General features: G+C 37.7%; 1 protein-coding gene across 1 annotated transcript; it reads right to left on the reverse strand.

The window, feature by feature from the left end:
* Nucleotides 1-1,422: 1,422 nt before the first annotated feature.
* Nucleotides 1,423-24,694, reverse strand: wdr75 (WD repeat domain 75). Its single transcript, XM_056237703.1, has 21 exons — nt 24,541-24,694; nt 23,292-23,421; nt 23,108-23,173; nt 22,915-23,014; nt 19,394-19,518; nt 17,551-17,621; nt 16,948-17,064; nt 16,763-16,851; nt 16,490-16,648; nt 12,394-12,453; nt 12,198-12,313; nt 11,767-11,942; nt 10,277-10,428; nt 9,974-10,154; nt 4,903-4,997; nt 4,410-4,505; nt 3,319-3,488; nt 2,844-2,903; nt 2,613-2,756; nt 1,849-1,940; nt 1,423-1,668 (listed from the first exon to the last, which is right to left on the reverse strand). The coding sequence occupies exons 1-21, from the start codon at nt 24,645-24,647 to the stop codon at nt 1,449-1,451; spliced, it is 2,526 nt and encodes an 841-aa protein (XP_056093678.1). The 5' UTR covers nt 24,648-24,694; the 3' UTR covers nt 1,423-1,448.
* Between the last annotated feature and the right edge of the window lie 1,733 nt (nt 24,695-26,427).

Consider the following 26,427-nt stretch of genomic DNA (forward strand, 5'->3'; position numbering starts at 1 on the left):
CAGGAGAGTTGGCAGGCCAGAGCACAGTAATACCATGGTCAGTAAACCAATTACCAGTGGTTTTGGCACTGTGAGCAGGTGCCAGGTCGTGCTGAAAAATGAAATCTTCATCTCCATAAAGCTTTTCAGCAGATGGAAGCATGAAGTGCTCCAAAATCTCCTGATAGCTAGCTGCATTGACCCTGCCCTTGATAAAACACAGTGCACCAACACCAGCAGCTGACATGGCACCCCAGACCATCACTGACTGTGGGTACTTGACACGGGACTTCAGGCATTTTGGCATTTCCTTCTCTCCAGTCTTCCTCCAGACTCTGGCACCTTGATTTCCGAATAACATGCAAAACTGAGCAACAGTCCAGTGCTGCTTCTCTGTAGCCCAGGTCAGGCACTTCTGCCGCTGTTTCTGGTTCAAAAGTGGCTTGACCTGGGGAATGCGGCACCTGTAGCCCATTTCCTGCACACTCCTGTGCACGGTGGCTCTGGATGTTTCTACTCCAGACTCAGTCCACTGCTTCCGCAGGTCCCCCAAGGTCTGGAATCGGTCCTTCTCCACAATCTTCCTCAGGGTCCGGTCACCTCTTCTCGTTGTGCAGCGTTTTTTGCCACACTTTTTCCTTCCCACAAACTTCCCACTGAGGTGCCTTGATACAGCACTCTGGGAACAGCCTATTTGTTCAGAAACTTCTTTCTGTCTTACCCTCTTGCTTGAGGGTGTCAATGATGGCCTTCTGGACAGCAGTCAGGTCGGCAGTCTTACCCATGATTGCGGTTTTGAGTAATGAAACAGGCTGGGAGTTTTTAAAAGCCTCAGGAATCTTTTGCAAGTGTTTAGAGTTAATTAGTTGATTCAGATGATTAGGTTAATAGCTCGTTTGGAGACCCTTTTTATGATATGCTAATTTTTTGAGACAGGAATTTTGGGTTTTCATGGGCTGTATGCCAAAATCATCAGTATTAAAACAATAAAAGACCTGAAATATTTCAGTTGGTGTGCAATGAATCTAAAATATATGAAAGTTTAATTTTTATCATTACATTATGGAAAATAATGAACTATCACAATATGCAAATTTTTTGAGAAGGACCTGTATATATATATATATGCCGATAATAAATATATATATATATATGCGTGTTTTTGACCAATATTTGTTGACCAGAAAGTTACTAAATCAAGGCTAAAATAGACCAAAATCAATTTTTCACAGCACATTGTTCAAAAAGTCCTTTATAAATTAATGTTAATGAAACTGGGATGAACATTACACTAACATTCAGAGTTACAAAATAGTATTGTCCTTTTTGTTCCAAAGAGAATCATTCATCAAATCCCTAGTGCGCTGCTGCAATCCGAATAAACAACTGCTAACCAACCACCATTCTGGGTTTGAAGAAAGTTGGGAAGAATTAAAAAAACACATTAACAGGATCATGAATTTGCTTCATCACGGTTTGGAGACAATGAGGCCAGTCATCCAGCTAAAGTCAGTCTTTCTGACCCTTTTCAGTTCCCTCTCTTGTGCTTTAGAAAGCTTCGGTGTCGCCTCATCCACTGAACCCTGGGCTCTGAGCTCCTGCTGACCATCACGGGTCTCCATTTCCCCCTCGGAGTCCTCTTCCTCTTTCTCACTGTCCATATCCTGCTCTGAAGACTCCATTTCCTCTCTGTGGTTATACCAGCAAAAGCATAATTATTAAATCAATGTGCTTGCAAGACAGATCATCTCAGAAAAAAAGGAGAAGGGAAACTGAGGAAAAGGCATGTTTACTGCGGCTAACTTTCAAAGAAAACATATATTCATAATATTCATTGTGCATGTAAGGAAAATCCCGAGGGGGTCTTACCGGACTCCAGTGTTGGAGATCAGGAGGGAATTGACAAACATTGAGCACAGGACTGAAGCAGCAGGTAGAACATGAGCTGGTGTGTTTAACAACTAAAAAAATGAAATAAAATAAAAAAAGATCAGAGGATGTAACAAGAACTAAATACTTAAATATCCATTTTTCCATTCCCACCACATGGCTTGAAATTAGAGCTGGGTGATATTCAATACTGGTGAAATAAAGCAATAATGTGACACGTGTGATTGATTTCTATGCATGTTTTGGCCATATTTTGATTTTAATATATGTTTGATTTGTTATGGCAAAGCTGAATCAGAAATCAAATGTCATTTATATAGATCAGTCTCATATAGAACAGTCTTTTCAACCACACAGTATCATTATTTCTGTCTTACAAATATTCAAATGATCATAGAAGTACTGGGATATAGTTCGGATATAAACACAGCAACGTTCAAAATAGAGCAAATTATCTTTTGGAATTAACTTGGCGCTCCAAATAACAAAAAATTATTTCATTGAATCATTCATTCAAGAGATTCGTTTAAAAACACGGATTCATCCAGTAATGAAGCAAGTGAAGTATTTATGAGTGAGCCATAGAATCATTCGTTCAAACCGATAAATAAAAAAAATATTTTATTCAAATTAATAAAACATGTTAAATAGACTGCAGCAATTAACATTTTGTCAGAACCTCTATTAAATTACATGTTATTTTGTTTGTTCAGAGTCGTGAATCGTGAGCCCACCCTACTTACTTGTTTGATGGAAACTGAGCCCTGTTTCTGTTGGGGTTTGTCAGCCGCTGGATGGGACGGTGTGTGGAGTTTCTGCTGCTGCTGTCTGTGTTTGCCCAACAGCAGGTAAAATGGAGTTACAGCAACGCTGTCATCAATGACAAGCTGTACCAACGAGACACATGAAAAGTTACTTTGGGGGCCCTCAAAATAAATGAGCATAAGGGCAGAGTAAAAAAAAAAAAACTGTACCCGTTTGCTTGATGACAACATTCTGTCCTCCTCTGTTGCCATGCTGAAGGTCAATAAATCCTGATAATTTAACAGTTCATTTTAGTAAAATGTCAGGACACAATATGCACAGTATAACACTATATCACATTTACACTGCACCCACACTTTTCCATGACTTGCCAGTGATATTTATTATTTTGAATATATTATATATATTTATTTACATTTAATAATATTATATAAATATAATATTGATTTACTATAATAAATATCATTTATTATACATTTAATAATTAAAAACACTTTTCTACGTAACTTAAAAGTTAAAATTGAAGATTTAGTTAATGTTATTTTCCAGGTCTTAAAAAATAGATTTAAAAATCCATGTTTGCCACTGCTGTGGGAACCCTTCATCTAAATCTGGAGAAGAAGAAAAAAATGACACTAACGAACTGTCCTACAGTTATGTTTATTAGAATTATCACTGAAGTACCATGTTTTGGGTGAGGAAGTACAGTTGAGATCCGTTGAGCCACTGACAACTTTCGTCACATCCATTCAACAGCTCCTCTCGAGGGACAAAAATAGCACGATGTACCTTCTCTGAACACACTTTCTCATGGGTGAACAGAGGCAGCGGCTCGCTGGGTTTGAAAACAAACACTGTACAGAGACCAGAGAACACATTAAAAGCAGCTTGTGAATAAGTCTGAATGACAATTATGATACATTAAAGAAAGAAACCAAGAGCATCAATCATAAATACACACTATTGCCAAGGCCAAGTACACACTGTAAAGTTTCAGGAGTGACAACCGCATTTAAATGCAGGAGTGAGTCTGCTAAAATATCGTTCTGTATGTTTACGGAACATGACTCACTCACTCCTGAAACTCCTGCCAACGTTCTGGCGTCTCGCGTGTTTGGTAACCGCTATTCTGACCAAATAAATATTACAGTGACAAAAAACTTGTGTTCAGCCATCTTGGCTAAAGCAGTCGCAAAGGCGTCTGCTTTCACGCTCTTGCAATGTTGCCATGTCCAAAGCGTTTTCAGGCTTGTCGTTTAAACTTGCTCATAAAGCGATGGAGTTTCCGGAGTCATTAAAGTCAGCAGGTGCAGGTCACGATACTTTGGCCTTATTTTCAGCATAAAGCATTTGGATTTATTTCGGTTTATTGTGGGCTTGTTCTTGTTTGCTGTTTTTCTAACAAGATCTGGCAACACGAATGAGTCAAGGCTCGTACCACTTTCCCAGTGATTTCTTGCAATGCACAAAGAAGAGAGAAACATTTCTGACCCATGTTAAAATACATCTAACAACTAGCTGTTCAGTTCGGTTGTGTACACTGCGTAGAATTTTTGTAAATGCCTTTGTCACTACCTGCATTTTGAGAGTTAATTCGGTTGTAGAATGCGGTTGTCACTCCTGTAAATTCCTGAACCGTGTGTGTATAGAACAGGCTTAAGCACTAAAAGGTGAATTGACAACTGAATTTTGTTGCAGTGTGTACATGGCCCAAATGTATTGCTAACCAAAGGAGATGAGGAATGTCAAGAAGCAATGACCTTTCAAACACTTACGGTCTGTATGTTTAGACTGGTATGAAAAGGCAGCCACATTTTCTGACACGGGGTCCGGCTGCAGTTTGGAAACTTCCAAAGATGTGCTCCATTCCACTGTGAGAAAGAGATTTGACGGAGTAAATCTGACCATGCAAAAACAAACAGTGAAGAAAAAAAAAAAAAAACAAAGAAAAAAACAGGCTAAACAAGTCTAGTAAGACAGAGGTTCACCCAAAAATCAATTTAATTCCTGGCATTATTTACTCGCTCTAATGTTGTTTCAAACCTGTATACTGTTTTTTAAACGTTTATAGTAACCAAGGGCTATCAAGCTCCTAAATGGACCAAAAAGCCCTTGAAAGCACCATAAAAGCAGTTTATGACAGATTAAAAGTGGAGCTTGACTAGACAATTTTGCTATGAAATGCCATTATATGAACAAAGAGATGCTTTAAAATGTCTATTTTTGTGTCTTTCAAAAGCAACTGAACCAATATTAATGACCACTTACATGCACAAGTGAGGAGATTCCAGCAGCAGAGAAGGTTCTCGGTGGTGGTGCCAAGCAGGTATTTGGAGCAGCTTAATCGGCCGAAACAAAGCTCCCTGGTGGATCAAAGTAGCTGCCATTAGTCGGTTTCACCAATTCAAAGACCACCGTGATCAGAAAGGCCCATGTCACTTGCATATTTCATCAGATTAGTCTCAGTGCATGATAATCAGTTGCCTTACTGTTAATCAGAAACTGTAATACGACAGCAACGAACAGTATCAAAAACCTTAACAATAAATATGACTGACTTCTTACAATTGTCTAGTCTATAAATAATCAAATAGATTTCCTTTTTTTTTGTGGGATAATAAAGATCAATCATTGGCCAAAGCTGCCCACGACTTGACAGCTCAACAAATCAGAGTGATAGGATTTGAAATACTGTACAAAGCCGATTTAGCACTCGCTGACATTCCGATTATTACAGCTATAATATATATATATATATATATATATATATATATATATATATATATATATATTCACCTACTATGCTTCATAATACACTATACAGTAAAATATAAACTACCTTTAAAGAATAGTTTACCCAAAAAGTGAAAATTCTTTCATCATGTTGTCATGACAAATGGACACATTTTCTACAGTACTGTTCATGTTTTTTGAGCAATTACAAAAGAGCACAAACTCAAATGAGTCCTATTAGTGAACCTGTCATTTAGAACAGTTTTGTGAACTGGATCAACCAGTTCACTGGAAATATCTGACACAAAAGAGACATGTTCTTATCAAAGTCAATAACTGCTTTAAATTTCAATCTTTTCATCTCACAAAGTTATGATATGCAATAGTGCATACAAATCTTTTTTATAGTGCTAGCCTTGTTTCCATTACAGATTTGCACAAAACTTTTGCGTTATTTTCTAAATGTAGATAAAAAACTATTGCGAAATGACGACGTATCCATTAACCGATGTTGTGTGACTAAACGTATTTTTTCCTTCATGCGATAAGTCATTCCAAAAAAACATAGCAAAGGATGTTGGTAGGTTTAGTATGTATTTCGCAGCCAGTGCACTAGCCATTACTCTTTAATAAAAAGAGACGCGCGTGTTGTCCAAGCATTAGCGGCCACGTATGAGGTGTTTCTCCCTCCTATCTGCTTCGAAGTCTTGACAAATTGAGGCATTTCTTTGTTGTTTTGAATCCAGTATTCCCGAAATTCTTTTGTCTTTTGAGTTTAATAAAGAACTCTCTTGTCTTCTGTCCAAACATACCGCCTCATCTTTAAAGAATGATTGACTTTTACGTATGCCAGGCGACCTTGTGAAATATTCCTTTTACGAAAAGCCTGAAAAACCACCTCATGAGAGCGTAAAAACGTTTTCGTGATATATGGGTGTTTTTTGTTAAATTGACTTGTTTCCATTTCGCGGATTTTCAATTCACAAAATTCAACATAAATTGTCATAAATATGTCATAAACATGACAGCAGATTAAATATTAAACTTAAGAAACCACTTAGCTTTATGGGTTAACATTACATTAAACTGTCACGTGGTTGGTTTTGGCATTGGCTGTCATAAGGCCTTTATAACGGTGTCTTGAATATTTTTCCTGACCTCAACTACAGTGGTACAAATTGAATTTGTCATTAAAATGTTAAAATGGCCTCATGACAGCCAATGTCAAAACCAACCACCTGTGTAATGTTAACCCATAAAGCTAAGTTTAATAATTAATATGCTATGTCATGTTTATGACAGGTTGTGTTGTCTTAGTAATGTCAAGTTGTCATGACAAAGACACTGCAGGTTATGATGTATTGGTTTATGTCAAGGTGTCATAAAGACATCTCAAACAATGTCATATTTGCATAAAAAATGTCATAATTGAGTGAATGACACTTAAAGGATTAGTTCACTTTCAAAATGAACAAATCTTTTTTCGAGTCATTTCGTTCATTCAACTAACGAAATGAACGAAATGACTCGAAAAAAGATTCGTTCATTTTGATGAACGAGTTCGAACAGGAGAGTCACGAACGTGTATCATTTGTGCTTTTTAAACTTCAACTTTTCTATTTATTTTTTAAATGGCCGATCGTTTCGCTAGATAAGACCCTTATTCATCGTCTGGTGTCGTTTAAAGCCCTTTGAAGCTGCACTGAAACTGTCTTTTGGACCTTGAACCGTCTGGTTCCCATGGAAGTCCATTATATGGAGAAAAATCCGGGAATGTTTTCATCAAAAACCTTAATTTCTTTTCGACTGAAGAAAGAAAGACATGGACATCTTGGATGACATGGGGGTGAGTAAATTATCAGCAAAAGTTTTTTTAAAAGTGAACTACTCCTTTAATGACAGTTGTCATAAACATGAATGAAACCTCTTTCATATTCATGATGTGTCATGTCATGATTATGAAGGTGCCATGTCAGTCTTATGCACACCCCTTCAAGTAAAGTGTTACCTTCTTTACTTTTGATCATAATCAAAGTATTTTCTCATCAACTGAAACCATGTTGGCTGAGATTAGGCCAGCCTGATAGCTCTGTTAATAATAAACAATTATTTATTAAAGAGGTCATTTAATGGTACATGCACTTTTACAAGTTGATTGTACTGAAATGTGTGTTGGCAGTGCCTGTACACAACCATCATATAATGATAAAAATCCATCCAGTGTTTTTGTTTTAATCTCCTTATATGTTTTCCCCTGCCTCAAATTGAGCCGTTTGTTTTTGTGACGTCAATAAAACGGACGCCCCTCCCACGATTGTTGATTGACAGGAGTATTTCAACACAGACCCGCCCTCGCTCGTGAGAGCTGTCAATCATAATCTGCGCGGACCGGCGCGGTCATTGTTGCTGTGCTGGAGCACTGTCTATGAGCAGAATGGCGTCTAAGCGATTGTGGTGTTCTGTTCTTGGGTGTAATAACGAACACAGTCATTTTAATGTTCCCAAATCCGAAACGCTGAAGAGGCAGTGGCTGAGTTTGTTTTCGAAGGGAATATTCCACACGAGCAACGTCAATGCTCTCATGTTTGCGCGAATCATTTCACACCAGACTGCTTTATAAACGAGGATCAGTATAAAGCTGGATTTGCTAAGAAGCTGCTCGAATAAAGGAAGAAGCTGCCATGAATAAAGGATCGGTACCAGATATTCGTGTTCCTGCTGAATCTCCAGAAGAACTGAAGTGAGTGTAACGTTTTATTAAACTTTATATTAATATTTATATCTTTGCAAATCGCTAGCTGCACACTTCACAATGAATGCGGCTAAGGTTTACACTCAGGGTACATTACGGCATGTTTTCTATGTACGACGTTCTCAATATAATTCATAATCCCACGTTTATACTGAACAACGCGTTATGGTTATTGTGTTGTTGTGTTACAAACGGTGTACGCACAGAACAGAGAGGCAGGGTGAGCAAAGCTCATTATCATTTAAAGTCATATGCACTGAAACGGCGTGCTGAAAACAGAGCTGTTTTTGACCAGGTAAAATAAGTGTTTTCTTACAATACTAATGAGTATTTTGAATTAAAGTATATTACAAAGTTTTAATTTAGACCCTAAAGAATCATATTAGCTTGTACAAAAATGGCATTATATAACCCCTTTAAAATAAAAATAAATATTTCATAAGCGTAACTGGTGCACATTGCGTTCCCAATACATGATAAACTCAGCACATGCTGGAGTTAGTGCCATTCATTGTAAAATGAGACACTTCGCTCTGAAACACGCAGCGCAATATACTTATTTAATTCAAATGCACACTGCAATGTGTCTATTCGCTGTCAGAGAGAAGAGAGCAAGAAAGCACATCTTGTATCAGTGCATCGACACTGTGGAAAATTTGAATTAAAAACTATTTCAAATTTCAGTGTCGATATGTATCAAAACTGTATATTTTTGACAACACTACAATTTACAGCTTTTGTAATGCAGGGAGGAAAGGAAGAACTGAGAACAGTTGACAAAGAATGTCATGCACTTTTGATCATAACTGAACTTATGAACTGAACTTTTTTTCAAAAACAACAACAGAGTGAAACTGTTTCCCTCGTGACCCTGCAGAGGTTGGCTTGCACCCAACTCCTTAAGCAGGACTAAATCCCCAGTCTTGTCTGGCCAGCATCTAAAACTTCATTGGTAAGTTACTACCATTCAAACTGCCCGGACAGCCAGAAAAGGGCTCAGTGAATGCAACCCACTGCTCTGTATGGGATACTAGGGGTGGGGGAAAAAATCGATTCTTAGATGCATCGCGATGCGGACGTGGACGATTCTGAATCGATTCACAATTGTCAAAAATCGATTTTCAAAAAAAAATAAAAAAAAATTAGATATATATTTATAATAACGAAATATTGACGGAACGCGAAAGACGGAACTCTGAAGCGCGGAAGTGCAGTGGCCGGACCGTCTGTGGCGTGCACGTAACAGACGCGGACGCGATGGCTGAGCGCCAAATCCAAACACCCTCCTCGTTAAAAGCTGACGTGTGGAAATATTTTGGCTTCTGAAGTTGAAGGGGGAAAGGAGCTGGACAAGAGCCACACTAGTTGTAAGCTTTGTAGAGTAAAACTAAAATATTTCGGAAACAAGACACATATGAGAAGCCAAATGACACGTTTCCAGCCAGAGGAGGAAAAACACTCGGCTGTAACGTTACCGGTCGTTGTTATATTATTAATTTACTACAAATATGCTGCTGCTAGTTCAGACACACATGTATTTTCCTGTTGGTTCTTTGCAATGTTAATAAAATATATTGTACGTTAATTCTTTATGGGTCATTACTTTGTACTTTTAAAGCAAAGTATTTATAGTCACACACACACAAAAAAAAGATTCTGATAATCGATTTAGCATCGAATCGCAGCCCTCTGCATCGTAATCGAATCGAATCGTGAGGTGCCTAGAGATTCCCACCCCTATGGGATACACCTCTAAAGGCTGTCGGCTTACAATAAGAAAACAGAAATCCATTCACAACACATCAGAAAAAGTTTAGACTGGCTGATTTGAAGACAGGGAACATCTAGTACCACCTTATTTGTCCAGGTGGTTGGCAGAGGGTGGTGAGCAGCTCCCAGGTGTCCGGGCTCCATATGGTGACCACTTCTTGGAAGCTCACCGCCAGGAGAGAGCTATCGGCTGAGAAACTGCAGTTGGTGGGCTTTAAGTTATGGTAGCTTCCCACAAAATCACATGACCAGAAGTTCTGGTCCTCTAAAACACAAATGGAAATGTTGCGGTGAGACAGGTATGTCTGGATTCAGATTCATGATCTTTGGTTTTGGACTTCAAGCCAACATTAACACCTTTGTAAACGTCTGGAGGGTTCGACTCACGTTGAGAGTCTGCGTCAGCACCCTGACACCATGCTTTGAACTGGCTGTCTTCTGCTGTGGTCACCAGCATGGTGGTCTCCTCAGAAGAGCTGAAGCACATGGATATAATCCGATCCGTGTGGGCGGCAGAGATGCTAGTGTTCAGAACGAAGCTAATGGGACAGAACAATACACAATTACAGTCAGAAATAAAGTCTGTTTAGAAATATGAAACTTTTGAACTTACTGTTCAAAAGTCAGTTTCTTTAAAAAAAAAAAACACACCTTTAATTCCACAAGGACTCATGAAAGAGACAGTTAAGACATTTAGAACAAAATATTTCTATTTCAAATAAATGCTTACATTTTTTTTTTCAGGACTTTCATTAACTGAATCAAGGTTTCCAGATAAATATTAAAACAACAATTGTGTTCAAAATTGATAATAATAATTTACAAAAAAATTCTTGAGCACCAAAATAGCATATTAGAATGATTTCTGAAGGATCATATGAAACTGAGGTCTGGAGCTTATAACTGATGAAAGTTCAGCTTTAACATCACAGGAATAAATAACATTTGAAAATATGTATTCAAATAGAAAACAGTTATTTTAAATTGTTAAATTTCACAATTTTACAGTATTTTGGATCAAGTAAATGCAGCCTTGGTGAGGATAAGTTACTTAATGTTCAAAAGCTTTAAAAAAAATAATAATTAAAAAAAATCACTGACCCCACACTTTTTAATAGTGGCGTAAAAAATATATACATTTTTGCCACTGCTGGCAAAATGTTCTTTGACAAACCTGAAGCAAGAATACATGTCTAAAAGCTAATAAAAATTAAATTAATAATGAAGTTATTCTAATGAACAAGAAAATGTATAAACAATTAATAAATAAAAGTCATGGTTTATGTAACGTTTTGGGATTTAGGAGCACCTAAATATTTGATTGTTCTCCTAACAGTTAAATAGAAAGTGATTTACATGTGGACCATGACAAATATGGCAACATTTTGCAATTCTTGTACAAATCAAATATCTAGTGTTGTCAAAAGTACTGACTTCGGTACCAAAAACGTGACCAGCATTTCCCTCGAGCATTTTGAGCGCTGTTGAATGGATTCTTAAACACCTCTTGTTGGCCATTGCGTTCACGAGCTCAACATACATGTCTCTGATTGGCCATTGTGTTCACACGCTCTCTACATGTATGTCTCTGATTGGCTACAATGATCAATGCTTCAAACACATGTTGTCTTCACTGAGCATGAGTACACAGATACACACGGGAGCGTTTGAAAGCAGGCGTCTATCAGCGGATCCCTAATATATCACTGATAGACCGATCCGCTGATAGATGCCTGCTTTCAAACGCTCCCATGATCCGCTAAATTTAATCCGTTCAACAGCGCTCAAAATGCTAGAGGGAAATGCTGGTTTCGTCACATTTTTTAAATTTCAGTACCGACTTTTTTAACAACACTATTCCATGCTAGCATGAATACCTTTGCGTTGTCTCATCGAAAGCCCACAGTTTGAGAAAAAACTCCAGATCTGAGGATTCTTGTCCCCTTTCCTCCACTGTAGCAAGCCAGGACCCTTTTACGTCAAAGACAGCCTTTACCACTTCAAACTGATCCAGACCGGCTTCATAAATATATTCTTGCTGCACTATGTCCAGCTGTGAAAACAACAAAAAGACTGTTATGCATACATTTATCCAAAATATGAAAAAAAAAAGATTCACATGAAAAGGGGCCCACATATCATGTGATTCCACCTGACATGTTCTTGCAACAGTCAATGACCCGTGTCAGCAGAACGCACAACTAATATGTCACGTGATTATACATTTTCCAAAACATACTTCCCCATATACATGCTTATGCTTGAGAAAAGTTAGGCTTTAACATAGCATCGACAGTTTTAGACTCACATTGTAGAGATGCTTGTCACGTCGCAGGGAGTAGAACTGCAGATGACCCGGTTTCCCATTCAGCACTAAAGCTTTACTGCGCGGATCAATCATTAGATCAGTCAAAACGGTATCACCTGAAAGCATCGGAAGAAATAAACTTTTACTGCCATAGTTGTGAAGTCCAAACGGTTCGTGCAAATGAGACTTTACAGACCTGTGACTAAACCCTGAATCAATCCTGACACTTTGAAGTTGCTCTCGATAACTGTGATCTCTGAGGAGGAAGAGAAGGAAAATGACAATCCAGAAAGCAGTGCAAAATTATACCATACTGAAATATGGGGCCAGAGACCGACTCGATCTGTGAATTTCACAAAATCCCCAGGTTGTAATTCATCCACAAAACAAAAGAAAAAAAACACTTTACATAAAGTGAAGTCATTCAAATGCAACATATTTATGACACAATTTCTGCCCAAATTCTCATTAGCTTAATCAGTGTTTTAATCAAGGGTGATGTTACAAGATTATATAATAAACAGCTAATCAGGTAGAGAAAGATTTTTTAAATGTTTTTGAAGGAAGTTTCTTATGCTCACAAAGGCTGCATTTATTTAGTCTTAAGCCCGGGACACACCAAGCCGACGTCAAAGAACTAGCGGAGACGAAAGCGGACTCTGTTGTCGCCTTTCGGCCATAAAGCTGTTCTTAAACACTAAAAAGGACTAAAGGCGACTGTCAGCTAGCACGTGTGTTCTGTGCCTGCGTGCAAGTAAATATCTGTCTATATCAGCAGGTATCAATAGCCTTTTTTAGTCATTGAAAAATGGAAACAGAAAACTAGCACTGCGGAAATACAAACCCTAAACAAAGCAGCGCTTCCTTACCATTTTGAATATCAATCACACTGATCACTTTCTTCATTCCACTCGGCTCATGTTATTATGAAAATATTTGTGCATTTGAATGCTCAGATAAGATGACAAAATTAGAACAGCCTTCTGTCTGTACCGTCTTGACTTCTTTGCTTTTTTTTATCACTTTGCTATTATTCTCAAGCACTGACTAGCTAAGCTGAACAGCCAATCAGAGTTCTCTCTCTCACCGACGCTGATTCTGCCAAAAAATACCCGATGGCATCCGACCAGAGCCAATGGAGGAACACACCGACGTCTGACGCTCAAAAACGGTCTGATATTGCCCGTCAGCTAGGTGTGTCCCAGCATTAAAATACACTGAAAACATTAATATTGTGAAATATTACAATTTCCAACATCTTTTCTAATGTAATTTTACATTTTAAAAAGTAATTTATTTTCATCATCATTACTCCAGTCTTCAGTGTCACATGATTCCTCAGAAATCATTTGATCTTTGATGAATAGAAAGTTCGAGAGTACAGCTTTTATTTGACAAAACTTTTGTAAAATAAATGTCTTTACGGTCACTTTTGATCAATTTATTGCATCCTTGCTGAATAATTTATTTTTTCAATTAAAATTAAGTGAAAAATCTTAATCACCTCAAACATTTACATGGTAGTGTAATTGATACTGATTTGGCCCAATTAGATTTCACAGTGAGAGGGTTTAACCAGTGAAATGCCTCAAAAAATAAATAAACCAAGTAGGGCTGTATTGTCCTAGTCGATTAGTCGATTAATTGGTCGATACGTTCTGGTTCGACCAAAATTCTGATTGGTCGATTTTTTCCCCGCGTTCATTTAATCAGTTTTGCCCATAGACTGTAAAAAATGGTTTTGCCGCGCTGAGGCGCGCTCATTTCATCAGGTGGAAAGCACTAACTGCTAATGGGGGTGTTTTCAGAGTACCCCTGTTTCACAGGTAACAGTCTGTCTTCAGAACCGCCTTGTTTTCACCTTTTTTGGATTAGCCCAACCCAAGAGAGAACGATAAGTAGGCTATAAGCAGCGCTTGACATTAACTTTTTTGCTCACTAGCCAATGTGGCTAGTGGTTTTCCAAAATGACTAGCCACGCAGCATTTTTACTAGCCACAGTTTTGTTGTTGTACGTTTTATATGATTAAAATTGACAATGGGGCTGAAAACGTGCTAAAATGAACTAATATTATCATTAGCTCTGATAAGGTTGTTAAGCTCCTTTTTTGATAACATGTTGTCTAAGATACACAGATAAAATAGCTTCTTATTGTATATAATAAAAGTGCTGCATTGTTTGTTTGTTTTTTGTTTTACAGCAGTAAATACTGCAATACAGAGTAGAACAATTATCTGCATTAGAAACAACGAGCAAAGAATAAATAATAATTTTAAAGAAAAAATCCACAATTAAGGCACCAGGATTACAACTTTATATAGGCTATATAGGACTATATAGGACTTTGGATTGTTTGTTTTGCATCAGCTTTTCCTCAGAGCTCTGACTTAATAATTATCATCATGAAGCTCTGAGTAACTGGAGATATGTCCACCTGAAACAAGTATAGGCCTACAGGTCTTTATTTTCCAGATTATTCCCACAAGCGCATCTCCTGCTTTCTTTCATGGCATGATTAATTTTATTAAAACATAGAATTAACTCTGGAAAGATAGTTGTGATATGACGTGACATAAGGGCAGCCCTGCTAGTAGTTAGGCCTACACCGTGGCCCTTAATCATGAAGATGATTTTTGCTTTAATACCGGCCATGCACACTCACGAACTGACTGAACGCTGTGTTGATGTGTGTGTGTATGCGACCAGTCACGTGTGATGATCGTTCGTTTGGCGCGCGCACCCTCGCGCAGCGGCACTGCAGGAGAGCGTGAGACACGCCGGTGGTCTGGATTCTCCTGCTATTAAAAAAAGATCGCTATATCATCACATTAAGTTGATAATTAAGGGCAGACTAAAACAGCCCAGTTCGTCGCACAGTCCGCGAGTTTAATCTCCGCGTGTCTTCTTGTTTGCAGTGTTGTCGTTCAAGAGGATTCACGAATGGACCAATGAGCAAACACTAAACTATGTGCAGGTGGTACTCATGGGAGTGGTAGTGGCATAGTGTCAAATTGCAATTCGTTTGTTATGTCAGATGTCCTTTGACAAGACTACAAATCTTCAACACGCCAAAGTGGCTAGTGAGAGTGACTGTGTTACCCGCCACGGGTGAAATGCACCCGCATTTGGCGGGTTGGCGGGTGTTAATGTCAAGCCCTGGCTATAAGGTTTGATGCTGTATATTATTTATTTAATTGTGAGAGCGTTTATTAGTCAGTCCTCTTCTAACATGTCAACAACAAAGAAATCGACAGTGTGGCAGCATTTTGTTAAAATTGATAACGGAAAAAGGTCGAATGCAAAGTGTGCAAGCAACCACACCTCAACGACAAACATGACATATCATCTAAAAGTGGTAAGCTCACTTGTCTGCATTAGCTTGCCCTGTCTGTTTTGAGTAGGCTATATGAACAAATCAGAATTTGCATATTTCAATGTTTTAGTGTGATAACCTAACTTTTTTATTTTTTGTTTGGAGCCTAATGCGCAATTGCGCTGTGTTTGTGTTAGTTTTGAGCCTAAGATGCTTTATTTTTCAGTTATGCACTTTATTTCGTTTCAGCTCTTGTTCTTTTTTTTATTAAAGTGTGTTTATTAAGAGTAAAAGCTTTAAGTTTATGGTCTATTCGTGTCTCAGCCGCGAAGCTGATCTCTCCTATGTTCAGCCTGTGCGAGGACATGCACAGAGTGTCTGACAGTTATAACATATGACAAAAATAATTGTCTAAATTATGTTGCATATTCCTCAACAGTTCGTGTGATGATATTACTAGTTGACAACATAGTACTATCTTCGGAAATCATAGGCTATGATATTGCGCAGGTGCACGTGATGCAACGCTGTCAGAGCCGACAGACTCCTGTGTCAGACTCATTTCAGTGCAAAATAATTCGGTCAAAAACGATTTAATATACTGCAAATAGCCTACTAGTTTTTTTATGTTTATTTATAATTCATTTAGGCGGACAGCAAGGCTACCAAGTACTGCGCACTGTGCGCAGCTAATTAATTTAACGTTTTTTTTTTCTAACGTCATTTTTTGTCGATTTTAGTCGAAAATGTCAGGACTTCAGTCGACCAAGATTTTCTTTGGTTGAATACAGCCCTAAAACCAAGCAATCAATAAGTTATTTAGCTTTTACAGCTAGTTAGAACAAAACCTCCTGGTTTTTGTTCTTGTTTTGCAGAATTTTTTTCCATATATTTTTCCCCCAAGTAAAAATACTGTAATATTCTTAAAATCGTTTGGAGTGAAATTTTGCGAGATTCACCCCAAAGCTGAAGACTTACTGTTGTCTGAATGGGAGACACAAAACAACTGCCCATCAGGTGATGCAGATACATGTAAAATGGATCCTCCGAGACGGGGCAAGATATCTTTTTTGCCGCCTGCCCCACACTGCCACTGGACAAGCACCGACTCAATGCCTCCACTCAGCAGAAAAGTGCCTGTAGAGACAATAACAGTCATGTTTTCTCAGATGGGGACTCTAACACACATTTAACACAGCAGAGGAGGAGAAAAGGTGTGAAATACACCCAACAGCACCACACACCACACACCTTCTGGAGTAAAACACAAAGTGTTTACAGCATTGTGATGCCAGTGCAGGGTGGAATACGTATACTCCTTTTTGTGATTGAAGTTTCTCCTGTAGCAAAACCAAAGCAAGTTAAATCAAACCTCCAATTCTGATCATGTGACCTGCATACGAACTAAAACACTGGACGATGAACTCTGGCCTTACCAGAGTCGAATCTTTCCATCTTCATGACCGGTGGCGATGCAGTCGTCTGTAGGGTTACAGGCTATGCATGTGAATGCATTTTTGGCTCCTTTCTTATCTGTGGCTTTTAGATAAAAACTACAAAGAGGAAAAAAATATTGAAACTTTAAAAGGAACAGTTCACCCAAAAATAAAAACTGTCAGTAACACTTTAGTTTAGGATCCAATTCTCACTATTAACTACTAAGTTATTAGCATACATATTACTAGAATATTGGCTGTTTATTAGTACTTATAAGAACTGGATGGTGTGACAGTTGATCAAATTGCAAAGTGTGAATATCAATAATACCTTTTGTGTTCAATTGAAGAAAGTCATTCAGTTTTGAAATGACATGAGAGTAAGTAAATTACCATTTTCATTTTGAGGAGAACTATTTCTACAAGGTGGTGTTGTCTCAACTTTGTTGTTTTCACAAAAAAAGTGGTGGTATTTGAAAAACCAACAGAAAGCCCAAAACACGTGTCATGTGTTCCCTAAGGCCAGTAAATAAGCAGTGCGGTTGGACATGTTCCTACATGTTCTGACCTTAAAAAAGCTATTCAGGATACAGCGGTCATTACCTGTATGTCTTCTGCTTCCTGAAGAAAAAAACATCAAGTTGGAGGTTCCTGGCAAATGCTATGTATTCCCCCTAAAAAACACACAATTTACAAAAAACACAATGTTAAAGAAACAACTGATTCTCTAGAGCTAACTGGAAGGTTGCTGGTCCAATGCCTTGAGCTTGAAGAAGTGTACAGGTTTTTCTTATTTGTACATAACCACAAATAAGGTTGAGAAGTCATGATGTATTATGGCTTTATCAAAACAACTGGTACTCGGTCTACAAAAATAACACCAGGATGTGCCACGATAATTAACCTACAGGGGGTTCCAACCATGTTTACTTATCCACATCAACCCTCTTACACGGGCAATGACTGTGCAGGATGTCGACGGATTTATCCATGACAAGCTGAGCAGGTATGACATAATCTTCACCCAGAGCAACCTCCACACAGCCAGATGTGAACTAATGTTTAATATTACATAATAATAATAATAATAATAAAAAATACAGACATGCAAATTGGATTTCAGCTTGGCTCTGGTATGGAGAGGTTAATACAGTTTTTTGCAATTAGTCTGTACTATTGGTTAAACTGTAGACTTTATTTTTAGTCTACAGACTTTTAGACTTGACTTAAAGATCTGTCCTCTGTTATAATTTATGACTGCCTCTTCATAGAAATAACCAATATTAGCCGATAGTGAATATTTTATTGTGCATGCTCATAATATTTTACACTTTACTTTACCTTTGCTGCCATCTAACTTTCACTTAAAGGGTTAGTTCACCCAAAAATGAAAATTCTGTCAGTAATTACTCACCCTCACGCTGTTCCAACCCCGTAAGACTTTTGTTCATTTTCGGAACACAAATTAAGTTATTTTTGATTAAATCTGAGAGTTGTCTCACTCCTCCATAGGCTTCTATTGTAATTGAAACTTGCCGGCCCAAAGGTTAGTAAAAACATCGTTAAAATAGTCCAAGTGACTACAGTGGCTCAACCTTAAGTTTATCAAGCGACGAGAATACCTTTTGTGCGCAAAACCCCCCAAAAATAATGACTTTATTCAACTATTCATCTTCTACTGTGTGGGCCTCTGAGTGAGTTAACGTAGTGTAACAGCGCAGCGCTTCTGTGTTGTACGTCAGAACGTAGGCTCACTATTGGTCGACACTGGTCATGTGTGTGATGATGCGTGTGATGTACAACACAGAAGCGCTGCGCTGTTACACTACGTTAACTCACACAGAGGCCCACACAAAAGAAAATGAATAATTGAATAAAGTCGTTTTTATTTTATTTATTTTTTAACTTTGTTATTAAACTCAAGATTAATATAGGGTGAGATCTGTTACTGTTTAATGTTCTGTTATGATGGGAATTATATATACAGTGAAGTTTCAGCTACACAAAGTATTGGAATTAAGTGTACAGTTTAAATGTATATTAAGAAATATTCTTTTCATGTGATCATTGTGTCTTTGTATTAATGCAAGTACAACTTCATTGGTATGTTTTTCACATTAATAGATTTTAACAACTAGAAAAGGACCTACACTTTAGCAAAGAGTAGCATCAGCTACATGTATGAATCCTAGATTTGTTCAGGATGGCATAATGTTTTTACATGGCCACGTGATGTGCCCTAAGTTTTAACATTCTGTGCCTGAAAGGCCTATCAATGTACAGTAGATATTAAAAAAATGTATCCCCTAGCCATGGACTAAAAAGAAGTCAAAACAGAAACATCAAGGATGTGGTAAAAACAGAAATGCTTTCAAAACATTAATCCTTGAAAAAATAAAAAGGATGCAATAACCACCCAAAAAGAAAGTGATGAGTGAGCTCTTACCCCTCGACCGAAGGCTGTGCAGCTGGGGTTTGGGCTGATATGACTGGAAACAGCAGACAGCTCTTTGGCCTCCACCTCCTGATCTGCTGACTTGGGCAGCTGTGTGGAAACCAACTGGAAACACTCTGGACATGCAGACACACAAAGCTCAGGAAATGCACCTTCTATGCAACCGCCTTCAACTGTTTCATGCACATTCACCTCATGAACCGATTTGTTAAGGTCCTTCTTTCGAAGTCTGATTGGCTGTCTTAACTTATTAATAGTGCCTCTATTAAGCTTATTCAGATATTACCTTTCACGTAGTGTGTAATATAGCTGCTTGTGAATGTAAAAGGTCTGCAAAGTTTCAAAGATCAAAGTGCAGATAAATGGAGTTATTGTCTCCCAAAAGAAAGAACCGATTCGGAACTGCCTGAAACGAGTCGTCAGTAATTCCAGGCTTACTTCCTGCTTGAACCTACGTAGATTTGTAACAAACTTGAATAATGCCAGCCTAAGGTCTTCTTTAGCTGCCCGCGAACAATGCCTACCACTTAGAAACGCCCTGCTCAAGTCGTGCTTGCGATGGTGGTTCGGGTTGATCAGCTACTACTTCCAGTTTCATTATAGGACTCAGGCTTGAATTGATATGGTAAAACCACAGCAATCAATTAAATTCGTATCACTGTTTATACAAGCGCTGAGGAATCCTCCAGAGCTGAAATTCAGGGTGTATTCACACCAGGAAAGTCCGATAGTTCACTTGCTTTGGTCCGGACCAAATTATTATTATTTATTTTTTTTGGGTACGGTTCGCTTTCACACTGCTCTTTTTGCAAGTGAACCAAAATTTGTAAACAAAACCACACATGTGCTAAGGTCGTCCATTCATTGGACAAGGATTCTCAAGTAGGGAAATCAGGAAGTGCAAAAAAGGCTCAGCATGGAGATATTTCGTACTGCAATATTTGTTATTTTACTAATTTTGTGTTATTCTGTACAAACGCAATATGAAGAAACTGCGCAGAAGACGGATAAGGTATAAAGTTTTGATTCATAGAGAGGGGCTATGTTCACACATTCAAATAATGAGATTCTTATTGTATATACTGCTAACAAGTGCTGTCAATGTTAACGCTTGCGATTAAGTTTGTCCAGTTTAACGCAGCATCATCCTTGTATTGTAACTATCGTTACATTATATGAACTGCAAAAGCTTTTTTTGCATCTATGCTCGATTAGACTAAAGAGAACGCACTGTATGTGAATGTCCTGATGCACACACTCATTCATTCATTCCATTCCAATGACGCACACACGACGCGCAGAAAGACGCGCAACAGGATCGTGTGGCCAGACAGCGCGCCGGAATGGAATTCTCTTTCGCACTTGAACAACAATAACACAAACCATTATGCCAAAGTCTCCGACTACGGAAGCCTGTTAACTCAAAGGCGCAGTGCTTTCTTGCAATTGGGTCGATTCATGTTCACACCGTAAACAAACCGTACTAGAGTTTGTTTGGAACCGTACCGAGACCACCTCTTCAGCTGGGTCTCGGTTCGGTTGTTTGGTCCGCACCCGAGTTCCATTGCTGTATTCACACCTGCCCAAAAGGTCCGCACCAAAGAGGGAAACGAACTAGAGTTCAATTAAATCGAACCAAACAAGGCAGGTGTGAATTAGTGTTGCACGGTGCACCGATACTTCAAAAGTATCGCGATACTCGGAAATTAAAAACTTCACGATACCTAAATTTATTAGTATCGATACTTCTAAGAATGACCGCGTTCCAGATTTGTAAGAGAGTATTGCATGTTGGTGTGTGCAACGCACGCTTCCAGTGCCTCCCTATGGACGTCTGTGTTTTTCTCCTCATGCGCGTGTGACAGGGCGCGTGAACTGAACGAGGAGAGAGAGAGAGAGAGAGAGAGAGAGAGAGAGAGAGAGAGAGAGAGAGAGAGAGAGAGAGAGAGAGAGAGAGAGAGAGAGAGAGAGAGAGAGAGAGAGAGACCCGGTCGCGCGCGCGCACTCTCTCTCTCTCTGCGGAGCCAGGCGAAAGTATAGCCTAAACAAGGCTTCACCGTCTCAAAACTAAGCGCTGTCTTGCTCTCTCTCTCTCCCTCGCACATATTAATCAAAATAATTCGACACGATGGTAAGGTCGGGAGACTAAAGTTTCATGTGGAGCATTCGGAGTTTTTTTTTTTTTTTCTGAATTACCGCTGGGTGTAAATTGTGGTAAAATACGTTGCCTTATCTTCTCTGAATCGTTCCGCACATTCAGCTGACATAAACCACACTTTAAATAAACGAAAAAAACTATCCAGTCATGAAATGTTTTCTGTGATGACAGTGGGATGTAACCGCCTGGATAATCACACAACGCGCACACGTCCGATAATGACACGTCCAATTCGCGAACTAATGACTCATTTGAACCGATTCGTTTTAATGAATGGTTAAAACAACTGATCTGTCTGAATCGGTGTATAACTAATCGTTAACACTTTGTAATAAGGTTTCATTTATTACATAAATTACATAAAACAAATAAAAACACTTGTTTTTCCCCCCCGAAAAAGCATATGACTACTTTTTTCCACACAATGCTATCATGAATCGATAAGAGAATCGTTAAAGAATCGGATCGATAAGCAGAATCGTCAGTGGCATTGATATTGATAAAATCTTATGTTTCTTATGATAACTGAGATAATGCTGCTAAATTTATTTATTTTTTTACCTTGAATGTCATTGCTCTAATTTATTTTTTTATATTTTTCATATTTCATATTTTGTTCAAATGGTTATTATAGCCTATCTGCTGTTCAAATGTTCATTTATTAGTGTGTTATGATTGGAATGTTGTCCCAGTTTTAAAATAAAGCACAGCAATGATATTTGAGAGTGTTTCTCCCTTTTCAGGAAAAGTATCGAAAAAGTATCGAAATCGCAATTCTTGACTTGGTATCGGTATCGAAACAATAATTTTGGTATCGTGACAACACTAGTGTGAATACACCCTCAGAGATGGTAATGGCAATTTTTGTTTCCTAAAAAAGGACTAAAACAATAAGCTCTTTGAGACAAACTAATATTCAGATTACCTAACATTAATTAAAAATTTCTCTGTTTCGCTGAGATTCGTTTGCTATCATTTGAATTAAATTTTTCACATCAGTTTATTATTGTGGCAATCAATTTTACATCTTCCTCACACAAAAAAAACCCGAAGTAAACTGTGGTTGCTGGCTTTATGCGTCAGTCTGGTGGTTTCTTACTGTTTAAGTGGGCAGGTCTTTGAAAAAATAAGCTGCAATGTGGAGCAGAATATAATATATGTGGACGGACAGTCAAAAGCCTGACTATGCTTCTTATCAAGATATTCACAATAATTCACAGTGTTAGAAAATGAATCTTCTCCATGTAGTATTGAAGAGATTTTAGAGTGTCTGCTCCTAATCATTGCATCACAAGGATGCTGGCAGCAAACTACATGACTTTGTTAGGACTCAACTCAGCAGTGAAATACATACCTTTTTTGTAAAATGTACCCATGGAAAGATGAAGGAAAATGACTCCCTCATGTTCCTTGGACACGTATAGAGCAAACAGCGGGGATCCAATGATAAATGTCTGAGTAAAAAAAATAAAAAACAACATTTAAGGAATGAAAATATTTACTGCAGCCAGCAGTAGCCTTGTCTTCTTTAACAACACAAACCGTACCTTGATAAGGATGCCGTCAATGAAGTCCCATAGTTTAACAGTGCCATCTGCTGAGCAAGAGTAAACCTGCAGCGGAATTAATAAAAAGCATTTTGATGAGAGAATCATCTCTGTTGTTTATGTAAGGGATAGAGTAAGAGAGTCAAAATAAACCTATTTCTAAACTCAGGTAAAGCACACAGACCTGCAGGTGATTGGCAGGATTGAAGGCGATGCCTGTAACTTGGTTGGTGTGGCCCTGCAGACTATGGAGCCACTCTTCTGTCCGCGTGCTATACACCTTCACTGAATCTCCAGACACGCACAATACAAACCTGCAACCATGACACATTACATTTAAGTGATACACACAATGCCTTTGCTGTAATACTTCATGCCTGGGGTTTACTGGGAAAAATGATTCTTGTTCATTGATTTCATTCATATGCACATTGCAATTATCAAACACAACACACACACATTATTTGTTTGGCTTTCCATAAAATGGAATTGAATGTTTTAATGTATAAATTAAATTACTAAAATCATGAGTTTAATTGTGATTTATTTTAATCTCTCGAAAGCCCAAACTTAAGAAATAAAAGCTAAATCTAGTTTCACTATTGAAAAATAACATAAGCATTAACGGAAATAAAATTTCTCATTTTCATTTTAACTTGGTGAAATAAAATAAAACTAACTGAACTAAATTAACAACAAAAAATCATTTATATATATATGTATATGTATATGTATATATATATATATATATATATATATATACACACACACACAAAAACAAAATAATAAATACTTATAATAGAAATTATAATAGTATCTCAATGATATGATACCAAATTAACAATGGAACAATGTAAAATAAAACCTAATTATTTTATTTTGGAAACAGAACGTTGACTTTACAATATTTCTCACACAATACATAAGCATTCTTCTGCATAAAAATATATATAGCCATCTTTAATTTTAGGAAGGATTTAAAAAGTAAAAAAAAAAAAAAAACAGCAATAACAGACTTGTCACAGCAAACGTCAAGACTCAATTTTTACTGATTTCAATCTGTGATATCTGCAAAGTACTTTAACATCAGAAGTGAGTCATGTACATTATTATAGATATTTTAATAAAGAAATAGCATGATGTGTGTCTTGAACAGCGTTGAGTAAATATCTGTATACTTGAAAGCAAAACCAAAAACATCAGCAGTATAAACAATCACCAATGTTCATGACATTTTAAAGATACAATTGAACCTGCCATTCAGTCAAGTGTTTAGACACACATGCAGATCAGAGTTTGCCGTAATTTGCTAACAGACTGATCACGCATCACTTAGGGACCTTCATTCCCTCCACAACACAGCTCAATGTTTATTTAAGACGAGAAATTAGAGGATATACAGACAGATTCAGACACAAAAATGGAGCGGATACCTGGAGTCATTTGAGATGATCGGAGGTCTAATGTTAATTTTACTGCCGCCGCAGCGAACCACGCGGATATCACTCCTTTCCACCATGTTTTTAGCCTCTCTGAACATCACATGTGGCCGCTGTGCGTTTCTTCTTCGTCTGTAGTGAAAAGAAACTAAAGGAGCACAGCGTCATCATGTGGCCGGGCGGTTACTGCGAGAACACGGATGGTTATTATAGTTAGGAAAAATATAATATGAAATGTAACAGTAAAACACGTAAATTTGTTAACTGATAGTTAGGGTTAGGTCTAGCCTTAGCATAAAGCAATCGTATTATTAATCAAAAAAATAAAATAAAAAATAGGCCTACACGCAATCTTGACTTAACTGTGGTAAAGAAATAGAAATAAAAAGTACATTTATTAAGAAAATACATATTATATTTAACATGGCAATACAATACATGTGGAAATAAATCATGGTTGTACATAAATACAAAATGTAAAATAAAAAGTATCGAAAAATGAGAATCCCCGTGCACATCATTAGCTACATTTATTCTTGCTGACTGAGAGAAATTCGGTCAGTGGTTTTGATACCGTCATAAAATTATTGCTGGCTCTTGTTCAGTTGAATACATTAAAATGAGCTATTTTTTGAACATTTTGTCACAACTTAATTTCGTTGTGTTCAATTCACCTAATATAGGCTATTTAAAAGGTTTTAATGTTGCGCGTATACATGAATCGTTTTTGATGACAACTAACTGGGCAGTGTGTTTGTAGTTCCCAGCATGCTTTGCAAGGGATTGCAATGGGAAAGTATAGAGATTAAAGGGTCACTTCACCCATTTGCATTAAGGTTTGTATTGTTAGAAACCCAGTCATATATTATAATGATGGTGGAATTTAGCTTGTTTTTTTTCTGAGATGGGAGAAAAAGGATTTAAGTGTTTTACTTCCGTCCTATCGTGACGTAAATATCGTCATTTTGCGTCACGATAGGACGGAAGATAAATATCATTGCATATTAAGAAAACTCAATAGCATCCAGCTGCAGCCCCGCAGACTCACTTCTCGCTAGACACCTGTTGCTGGACACCAGTGGATGGACAGCCTACGTCATTTCCGTTTTCTCCGTCATTTCCGTTTTGCCGCTAATTTCCGTTCACCGCTGGATAGACAGCATATTTATTTTATATTTTCACCTCTGGATAGACATATATTTATTTTATATTTTCACCTCTGGATAGACAGCATATTTATTTTATATTTTCACCTCTGGATGGACAGTATATTTAGTTCTCACCTCTGGATGGACAGTATATTTATTTTATATTTTCACCTCTGGATAGACAGTATATTTAGTTTTCACCTCTGGATGGACAGTATATTTATTTTATATTTTCACCTCTGGATAGACAGTATATTTAGTTTTCACCTCTGGATGGACAGTATATTTATTTTATATTTTCACCTCTGGATAGACAGTATATTTAGTTCTCACCTCTGGATGGACAGAATATTTAGTTTATATTTTCACCTCTGGATAGACAGCATATTTAGTTCTCACCTCTGGATGGACAGTATATTTAGTTTTCACCTCTGGATAGACAGTATATTTAGTTCTCACCTCTGGATGGACAGCATATTTAGTTCTCACCTCTGGATAGACAGCATATTTAGTTTTCACCTCTGGATGGACAGTATATTTAGTTTTCACCTCTGGATGGACAGTATATTTATTTTTCACCTCTGGATAGACAGCATATTTAGTTCTCACCTCTGGATGGACAGCATATTTAGTTTTCACCTCTGGATAGACAGCATATTTAGTTTTCACCTCTGGATGGACAGTATATTTAGTTTTCACCTCTGGATGGACAGTATATTAATTTTTTCACCTC

The sequence above is a fragment of the Rhinichthys klamathensis genome, unplaced genomic scaffold, assembly GCF_029890125.1.
Source record: "Rhinichthys klamathensis goyatoka isolate OS25496 unplaced genomic scaffold, OSU_Roscu_1.1 h1tg000497l_1, whole genome shotgun sequence".
Taxonomy (NCBI): Eukaryota; Metazoa; Chordata; class Actinopteri; order Cypriniformes; family Leuciscidae; genus Rhinichthys; species Rhinichthys klamathensis.